The following is a 10,512-nucleotide window of genomic DNA, read 5'->3' as shown; positions in this document are numbered from 1 at the left end:
TGAAAAATTCCCATCTTCAACAATTTTTTTTTTTTTTACGTCTAAATGTATTTTTAGTTATAGGACCATTGTTTAATCATTATTAATATATGCAGGATTTTGGAAGGGAAAAATCTTGGGCTTATATTGTTCTTTGAAGTCTTTATTGGCAAGTGAAACAACACTTTATAATTTTTGAGATATACTATTTTTATAATTGTTGTGAGTTTATAACGGTTGATTATAACTGCTAATTTTCCCAGCTTAGTATAAAAATGTCAATAAGAAGGAAAACCACAATTTCGTAGAAAATTAATTAATAATATACTCAATCTACCCTTTTAATTTTTTTTAATCACTTTAATGCTGCATTGTTTAAGGTTATAAAAATATTGAAACACTTTAGAACAATTCACTGATTTTATTGGTTTGATATAGGTAAAAAAATTAAACAATTTTTAAAGTTAAATATTTAAGCTATTTGTCCCTTTTAAAAACCAGACAATTTTTTTACAATATAGTAATAGTTTCAAATTAAAGCTTGTTTGCAAATTTAAGAAACTCAAACTGTGACTTTTAAATTTCCCCTGGCAATTTTACATATCAAAGCAGGTGTTATTGCATATTTAAGTTTTGAAGACATGCTTAATAAACATGCTTAAGTAAACATGTTTAACAGATTATATATTTTAATACAGTGTGCCTTAACTTTTTATGACAAATTTATCAATAAAAATTATGTCAACAAATAATAAAATTTATGCTTATAGCTTATTATTTCATACCATGTTTACATTTTGCAATCATTAAAATTAAAAACAATTTACAAACGGTACTTACGTATTAACGCAACCAGGCCAAAATTCGGATAAATCGCCAAATTTGGCAACCCTACGTGTTTTTAATAAAATAATACGTGGTTTAAACAAAATAATACAAAAAACTGTATTTGTTATGAGAAATAATGCACTATGTGATGTAATAATATGTAATCTAAAAGGTTATTAAAATATATGCTTATAATTTTGTTTATAAAATACTTTGTTTTATAAAAAAAAATTGATTTCAATTTTTTCTACTTACGCCAAATTTGGCGATTTATGCGAATTTTGGCCTGGTTGCGTACTTTACAGACTACAGAAAAAAATTTCTCAAAAAATCCTTGCTCGGATGCACGTCTCACAGCTTTTAATATGTTTAGTTTAAAAATAAATGCTCATTAAATATATATTTCAGTCAAGTTATCAAAGCACAAGATGTAAAAATTTCATTGCAATATGAAAAATAAACATTATTGTTGATTTATTATTAATCATTCACTGAAAACACTGTTAAACTATTGCACCAAAACTTAAAACTCATTTCAGTTTATATAGCAAAATAAGTATACACTTTGCTTGCTAATTTAATTCTAATTGGAAACTTTACTAAAAAGAACCAAAGCAAAAATTAAGTTTAAAAACTGTGAGGCATCAATTCATATTATAGACGTCAAATTTATAAATAAAATAATTTCTGAATGCAATTGTTTTGCATCTAAATGTTGAACGAAAGTATAGTTCTATGAAACGTATAGTACTATAAAAAGAAATACGCTTAGCAGCTCAATCTATTATAATATTACATTCGGAAATACTGTTTTTTTGTTTAAACCCGGTAAACTACTTGTTTACAATGCTTTAGTACATAATGTAATGCAATACTAGATCATAACAAACACTGATTCCTTTTTTTTTCTTTGGGTGGTTTTATAATTTCTTGGAATCATACAGTAATAATTATTGACAAAATTAAAAGTTTTATAAAACAGAAGTTCGTTACACATTTAAAACCTTTGAATAGTAAATAAACTATGCAATGCAGGGTCTAAGATCATTGTGTTTGGAGATTTATTTATGAAGTATGAGTCACCATTATTTGCTAAGAGAACTTTTTTTTCCCCTTCAAATACTGATCATAAGAACAGGATGAATACTTTATTCAGAACCACTTACGCTCTTTATCGTGGTCGAAGCCGACTACTACAAAGTAGTCAGCTAGGCGTGACATGACTCCCACGCTAGACAAAAATTTGTTACTCCCAACATAATCATCGTGAAACCTCCATTTTTTGAAAAATTATCACTTTATTTGACATCCCGTTCCCATGCTTGTTAGCAGACAACTTTAAGTAAAGAAAGAAAATTAGCTTAGTAGATTTCCATCTTTTCAAATATAAACATTTACATGAAAGGTTGAAAAAGTTTGAGAATTACTCCGCTAGATGACAGGATTAAAAATTTGCAGAAGAGTTTCTCTCCACTGAGTGCATTACACTAGAATGCGCCATCTTGTGATCATTGTACTAAACTGCAAGAGAAGTCTCTTTCGTTATGACTAAGAATAAAATATATTACAAAACATGAAGACTAGATTTATGATTACTCAGTCATAAAGTGCAGAAATGTAGAAAATATTTTTAAAGATGTTAAATATCTTTCTTAATTATAATGGAGAAAATAGAATTGCAAGTTTGTTTTGTCATTATTTTCCATAACTTGCACTTAAAAGGTCCATATATTAAAGAACTGATCTAACTTTTACCCAATTGTCGAAAATAAATTTTTATGTCGGGGGAGAGGTAAAAAAGATCTTTTAATAAGAAGAATTAACAAATAGGGTATACAAATCACAATTCTACTCAGTATTCTCATCGGGAAAGTTCGATCTCCTGTCGAGAGAAAATATTAAAAAAACTTTGTGAAATTCCATTTAGTTGAGTTCAATTGTCTTTTGTATTATCATACGCAAAGCTTATTCCTAAATTTTCTATTGGTAGAGCAACCCTAATTTCATTAATTGAAGCATTACATTGCATGACTGCGAAATTTAAAAATATGTGTCATAAATTTTTCATTGTTTTTAGCTGCTCTTTAAATATTAAATTATTGTGGATCCCGCAGTGGACTGATAGTTAAGACACGGTTCCCAGCAGATCACCGAAGTCAAGGATCACTGGCTACGGTCAGTGTGCGGGGTGACTACTTGAATCAGTCTGCGTAGGGACCGAGGGTGTGCGGTATTAATCTTCGTTAAACTGTTCTACCGTAAAGTGCTTGACTTCACGTGTAGTTCGTCGGGCTACCGAAGCGGGGGTGCCATCCCCTCTGTAGAGGATCAAAATCGTGATGGCATGTCTTCGGATCATCTATAGCGGGGTTTCTCAGACCGTCGCCAATAGCCCATCGTGCAGCTCTAGTGCGACGTAAATTAACTACCACAACAACAACAAAGTATTGTGGTCCTAGCATGGTTTGTGTGATAAGAGATTTGAGAAGACTTTGGTTTGAATCCCGGTGATACCAGATCAATCTGTATTTTGTTTTCTTCCTTTGTTTAATCTGACAGCAGTGCGCACTGTTATCGCTAACATGCTTAAAATACCTCCACTATAGTGAAGTTTGTCCTCAGGCTTGAAAAAGTGTTCTCTTGTACTACTAGTTGGGATTAAAAATTTCTAAGCTAAGAAAGATAAACATTAACAAAAACTATGTACGAATTAAATTAAAGAAAGTAGCTAAATTCTTGTAATAAATTACTTAAATTCAATTTTTTTTTTACTTAAAAAGAATGCCGTATGAAAAGATATGTCCCTATAATCACTTCGAATTACCTTACTTTCACTTTTTGAAAGTAGACTGGGAAGTTAAACCCACCCAATACTTTTTTTGTGGTTAGAAAACGAACAATTAATATTTGTTCTCCTTTATATGTAATAAAACTTTAAAAATGCACAATCATCACTCAATTTGAATTTTATAAAAAAGGACAAAATATTAAAGTCTGAATAATACTTGATCAGAGAAAATTTTTACATTATATACAATTAATATCGGACAATTTCGATAAACCCTTTATTTCTGCAATATTTTATTATTTTAAATCAAAATTCCGTTCTCTTTGCTTAGTAATTCTTCAATATTAAAAAAACTTTAGTCAATTTAAGACTCTAGTATTCTCAAAAAGGAAAGAGATTACAATAAGAAGTTCTAAATTCTAAAATCTGAAGACACGAAATTCTAAATTTCATGCGTTTGTGCTTTATTTATGCTAAATGCACGTTTTGTTCTAGAGCAAGGGTTTCCAACTTACATGAGGCCGGGGGCCGCAATTAAAAACACCGGTCGAATGGCGAGCAGCAACCTTATAAAAAATTTATATAGAACTCTTTTATGTTTGAAGGAACATTAAATATTACTGTCAGATATTTATCAAGTAGTACGAAACAAAAGTATTGAATTACAAATTAAAATAAGAAGTAAATTTTTTCCTGAGAAATAAATATTTTTGCACCGTTGGTTTTTTACATTTCACAGAAACGAAGAAGTTAGGTTTTTTTAGCGAAAGAAAAGTATTTTAAGCGCATATAGATTTTTTGCGAAAATTGTCAGTAAAAAAATGACAACTAATATATTTTAGTTCACCAGCCACAAAAAAAGCTTCGCGGGATGGATATGGCCCTCCAGTTGGTGGAGTAACAATCATCGCATTGTAATCATTCTTAGCAAAAAGAAAAGAAAATTCAGCGCGTCGGCAAACATGAAAAAATAATCACTTTTCATAAATATAAAACTAACAACAATTCTCTAACAACAAACTCTAAACAATTACAGTTAGTTTAAATGACTAAAAAAATAAAAATAAATCTGCAACCAAGCTTTTTCACTACATTCACCAAAAAGAAAGGAAAAAAAAACAGAGTAGGAACCAAACTTAAACTTGATTATATTTCTACAGAGTATTTGCTAAAAATGGAATCATAAAAACCACTAGAAAGACACCAAAAATCTCCGAAGTCAATTTTCAACCAACACTGACCTTTAAATTTTAACATTTCATTATTAGGCTAATTATTGAAAATTAATATATCCATTTTGTTCAGCATATAATTTCTTTGACGATTTGTCTAGTGATAAAATTTCTGAATGAATCAACTACACTTATTTAGAAAAACATTTCAAACTATGATTTTTAGAAAAGCTAATAAATAAAGATGTATTTGATTTGTAATCTGATGTTATTTTTCATTTAAAGAATATTTTTTTTCGCAAACTGTTAGTTGTTGTTGTTGTTGTAGTTCATTTACGTCGCACTAGAGCTGCACAATGGGCTATTGGCGACGGTCTGGGAAACATCCCGGAGGATGATCCGAAGACATGCCATCACAATTTTGATCCTCTGCGGAGGGGATGGCACCCCCGCTTCGGTAGCCCGACGACCTGCGCGCGAAGTCGAGCACTTTACGGTAGCACAGTTTAACGAGGACCAATACCGCACACCCTCGGTCCCTACGCAGACTGATCCAAGTGGGTCACCCACCCGCACACTGACCGCAGCCAGTGATGCTTGACTTCGGTGATCTGCTGGGAACCGTGTCTTAACGATCAGCGCAAATTGTTAGTAAATATAGTATAAGTGAATAGATTCTCTTATAATAAATACAATAATGCAAACAAGTTTAAAACTAATACTACATATTAAATTCTTGAAGAAAGATCAAAGATTAAAATAAGTAGATATATAATTTAGAAAACGTAATTGTCAAAATGAAAGAAGAATTCATTCCTTTTCAGAAACAACGCTGTGAGCTCTAGGAAAGAGGTCACGACCCCCAAGCGAAGGGAGAACGATTTTGCGAGGTTAGGATTTTGTTTTACTATCGGACGGGGGTATAGAATAGACTCTGGGGAATAGTGACGTCACCGTCTATGTTCGAAGGCTGCAAGTTTAGGGCCGCTCAGGCTTTATCATGAATCAGGCATTGAGGAAGAACCAAAGACACGCAATCACGATTTTGATCCTCTACAAAGGGAAAGGCTCCTCCGCTTCGGTAACACGACGCGCATAGTCGAGCACTTGACTGTAGAATAATTTTACGAGGACGATACCATGCACCATCGGTCTATAAGCAGGCTAACCAAAGTGGTCATCCACCCGCTAATCGACAGCAACCAATGATGAGTAAATAAGTGATTTTCTGGGAATCCTGTCTTTACGATCAGTCCACTGCGGGATTAAAGTAAAATAAAACGTGAAATTGTCATAAGAAAAATACGTAACTGCAAAAAATAAATAATCTACAACTAATTATTACTTTCTCCTTCTATACGCTAGTGCAAATAATAATAACAGTAATGTTATCTTTGAAATATAATAACTCAAAAGCTAATTACTGCATCAATAGCATTTTTATGTAAAAATGCTTCTTAGCTTTTTTCAGATCGAATACAGATCTAAGTATATTTTAAATATATATTTCTCACCTTTCACTTTTTAATGTTTAAGTTTAAAGAAATTTATAATTTAAATTTTTAAAAAATTTATATATATATATATATATAATACAAAAATTAAATACTTTTGTATTAATAAAAGCATTAAAACTTCATTCGTTTTCATAAAATATCTTTAGTAAAAGATAAGGGTAGAAATTCTATTTTGGGACTTCAAGGCTAAAAACATGCCAATGAATAATAATTAGATTTATACTTCAANTGCACACTTACTCGTGTTTGCACGGAAAAAAAACCGCCATTCCTTCTCTAAAGAGTTGTCATTATGGGACGGTGAAGTTTAGTTCCTAGTTGAGATCAATCTTTTCTGATGCAGTTCTAAGAAGAGCAATCCTAATTTCATGATGAAATTTTAAATGAGTCAACTTTCTGTTTTTTCATTGAGTGCTAAAATACAAAAATTTAAATATAAAATTTATAAATGTAAAAGCCAGCAGCAAAAGTAGCCATATTAAATGCATTAATAACTGGATTCCACCATCATTTCATTTTGTGAAGTGTAGGCTGCTAACTGCCAAACATTCCATCCCATCCATTATCTTAACCCATTCCATACGTATTAAAATTTTCACATTTATTTAAAAAATGACCAAATGTGATTCTTTTCAATCAAAAGGAATACACTATGAAAAGGTTCCCGGATAACACTTTCTAAGACAGCAGTGACTCTGCCAGTAATTTTCTTTTTCAATTTAGAGAAACAATTTTTAAAGTTGAGATATAATAGAAAGTACCGCAGATTAGTAGCATAACAGAATAAATTGATGGTAGATAGATGAGATTTAAAAGACGTCAAAGTTTAAAGTTTTTGAATTTGTATATATTCTCACTGAATCCTAGAATCTGATTCCGATCAATGATCCATCCGATCGATGTCCCGCAGTGAACTGATCGTTAAGACACGTTTCCCAGCAGATCACCGAAGTCAAGCATCACTGGCCACGGTCAGTGTGGGGTAGGTGACCACTTGGATCAGCCTGTGTAGGGACCGAGGGTGTGCGGTATTGGTCTTCGTTAAACTGTTCTACCGCAAAGTGCTCGACTTCGCGTGCAGGTCGTCGGGCTACCGAAGCGCGGGTGCCATCCCCTCTGCAGAGGATCTAAATTGTGATGACATGTCTTCGGATCATCCTCAGGGATGTTTCCCAGACCATCGCCAATAGCCCATTGTGCAGCTCTAGTTCGACGTAAATTAACAACAACAACATCCGATCGATCCACGCGCTCGTAAGAATTATTTGCGTATACGAAAATCATATGTAGACGTAATTGCACTGGCGAATTGGAAAGAGCGAGAATGACATATACGTAAATTAATCAGAGATTATTCTCATTGCAACCAGTCCAGTCAATGTGGAGTTATTTAAATTGTACCGATTGCCTCCGAAAAGGCCAATCTCACTTGACGCGAATTTTTTGAATGAGTCTAATTAGCGAGTTTTACGTGGGTAAATATTTTTCCTTTATCTAACTTTCCATTTTGGTATGAGAAAAAATTGCATCCAGTGAGGTATACGCTTTAAAATGGAACCATTCTCACTTTATGTGCGCACGTGATTCAGCTATTGCTCGCCCATGCACGAATCGCTTTTACGCGCGTGTACTTACCTGTGCGAATCGGAAGCAGTGAAATAAGTCCTTTAAAACCATTCACACTGCTTGTAAAAAAAAATCACAATGATGAATTTTCAGGGGTGAACGCGAACATGATTGGTAAAATATCTGTGGCCGAAATCACATAAGCACTCTTTTTTCTCATGCCATGTGAATGGCCCTTCGCAAGACATTCTCACTGCTTTCAAAAATCCAAGGATGCGAATTCGGATATGCGTACCAGAGCTTGATTCGCGAGATTATTGTGGATAAATATTTCTCATATCTCACATTCATATCTCCGAATTCGCTTACCAATGATTATTTTTTTGCATACACTGAGAGCGATTCCATCGGCATAACACATTTCTGTAAAATACCCATCAATTTAATAATTGCAGCAAAAACGCAACTGTGAATGTGAATCTCAAATCACGAACCAATCATGTTTCTTCAAATTGACATTTCTGGAGCATTTCGATTATAACTATCGATACATTGAAATTTTTGAACAGTTTGAAATCTATTTGAATTTTGTCGTTCTGTAAATTTTACGAATGATCGTGAATAATTTTCTGCAATTTTTTTTGAATCAATATGCTGAGTTTAGTAATGTGCACTGATGATGAAATTCATGAAAGTTCCAAGAAGGTTCTGATCTAGTTCAGCATTGCACTGATCGCATTCTAGTGCATCACTGAATAACATCATGTTTTGCACTGAATAAACTGATGTTTCTATTGTGATAAAGGTTTCCTAGGTTGCGCTGAATATTTCTCAGCCTATGGTTTGTGGATGTGCTTTTGCTCTGTGATTGTTTAGTTTTGCAGTGTTATTCATTATTCAGGTTTTGCTTTAAATTTTTCTGTGATAAAATGTTTTGTCGATGAAAGTTTTCCTGGACAGTTAACTTTTGTGAATCAATTAGTAAAAATGGATGTTGATCCCAGTTCTTCTCCTCCTCTTGACGAAAGCACGCTTGACGAAGAAAATCATGGAGAAAATTCCAATTCAATGCCCGGTTCCACTGAACAAGTTACGGAAAGCGGCACTTCCATAGACTCTGAAACTTCCGAATTATGGCTTGAATTCAAGTGTGTTTTCTGCAATCAAGATCTTAAAAATATAACTAGACCTAAATTATTATCGTGTCTACATACTGCTTGTGAATCTTGTTTAACATCCGAATCGAACAATTCGGAATCGGCTGCATCATCATCTGTATCAGGTATTTGAATCATGGCTCGTTTTCTTTTGTTTTAATAAATTATTTTTAAATGATGTTAACTATAGAATCCTATACATGCAAAGAATTTAAACGAAATTTCAATCTATTATTATTTAATGAAACACAGTTCAGTAAACCACAGGGAAAATTCTAAAATTGTTTTTTGTTTTAAGTTTTATCTTAATAATTTTGCAATTTCGAGTTGATTCTGAAATATATTTTTGTTGTAATTACTGTATTTTTAAAGTGAACGCATCTATATAAATCTAAATAAAAGCAGATTATTTAGTGCTATTACAGTATCAATTTTTCAAGCTAGATATGTTTATTAAAATAGATTTGAATGACAAGATTCGAATCCCAATTTTTATATGGTAATTTTTGTTTTTATTGTAGGTCCCTGTCATTTTCCCTTTTTAGGGAATTAGTAAATGTGTTTAATTTGCCGAAAATGATAGTTGCATTAATTTTATCTCAGTAACAGTTTGTTTTACACAAGTGTTCTGATTGTATTCATTAGTTCTTTACTTTTTCATTTTGTTTTATCCCCATTTAGTCTTTATTGCATTTTATTAAAAAAAATTACTAAGGAAGAGGGCTTTTGGGGATACTTATGTATTGTGATTTTTCACACCAACTACAATCACTAAGGGGTCAACTTGCAATTTCTCCAAAAATGAGCATGTTTTCTATAAATGAGCATGTTTTACCTAGCCTGTTGGTTCCTTTCTGTGATGTTTTTTGAGTGTTTCTGTGGTGGTTGCCCAGAAGTTGTTGAGGCTTTGCGATTATTTTGATGCCTAATGTGATTTGGAAATCTTCTCTGGCTTTGTAATATAGTGTTTAAAATAAAAAATTAAATTTCCATGTACAAAATTGGGGATATTTCCATATCGTGATCTGTCACGCTAACTACAATTGCTAAGGTGCCAAGTAGATTTTAAACTAGCACATTTAAAAAACAAACAAATAAAACATGTAGATGTTTGCCCGGGGATGGTTACGAGTTATACTTACCTTTAGAGTTGGTCTCTTTCTGTGATGTAGTTTTTCTTAGTTTCTTGCGGGCCACTGTCCCCGTGGCAGAATCACGGCGACATTGTCACGGAATTTTATAGAGCTCATGCAGAAACATTTTTCTTTTGAAAAGTAAAAAAAAAAAATACTATTCTTTTCTACAGAAATTTATATTATTATGCATTTAGATAATCACTTTTAGATGCTCTCAATTTACGCCGATAGTATCGTAAATCAAAGTAATGTTTGATTTGTGTTTTCGATAGTTATTGATTTTCATGTGGATTTTAAATATCCCGATATATTTCAAACAATATGGAAAATTCGAATCGTGCATTTGAGTATTTACCTGCTGAACGCAGA

At 32.4% G+C, this 10,512-nt stretch overlaps 1 protein-coding gene across 3 annotated transcripts in view; it reads left to right on the top strand.

Annotated features, from left to right (window-relative positions):
- Positions 1-8,438: 8,438 nt before the first annotated feature.
- The window catches only part of LOC107454413 (E3 ubiquitin-protein ligase TRIM33), a 66,190-nt gene continuing 64,116 nt past the window's right edge, over positions 8,439-10,512 (top strand). For 2 of the 3 annotated variants that reach the window (XM_016071605.4, XM_043045457.2), the window contains exon 1: positions 8,440-9,132. In XM_016071605.4, coding sequence (XP_015927091.3) covers positions 8,838-9,132 — 295 coding nt within the window. In that variant the 5' untranslated portion in view covers positions 8,440-8,837. Of the gene's footprint in view, positions 9,133-10,512 lie in introns of all 3 variants that reach the window. The other variant, XM_043045458.2, reaches the window with a different exon arrangement.

This window comes from Parasteatoda tepidariorum, chromosome 3 (genome assembly GCF_043381705.1).
Source record: "Parasteatoda tepidariorum isolate YZ-2023 chromosome 3, CAS_Ptep_4.0, whole genome shotgun sequence".
Lineage (NCBI taxonomy): Eukaryota > Metazoa > Arthropoda > Arachnida > Araneae > Theridiidae > Parasteatoda > Parasteatoda tepidariorum.
Note: the sequence above shows the minus strand (reverse complement) of the source record. Positions and strands in the feature narration are given on the sequence as shown.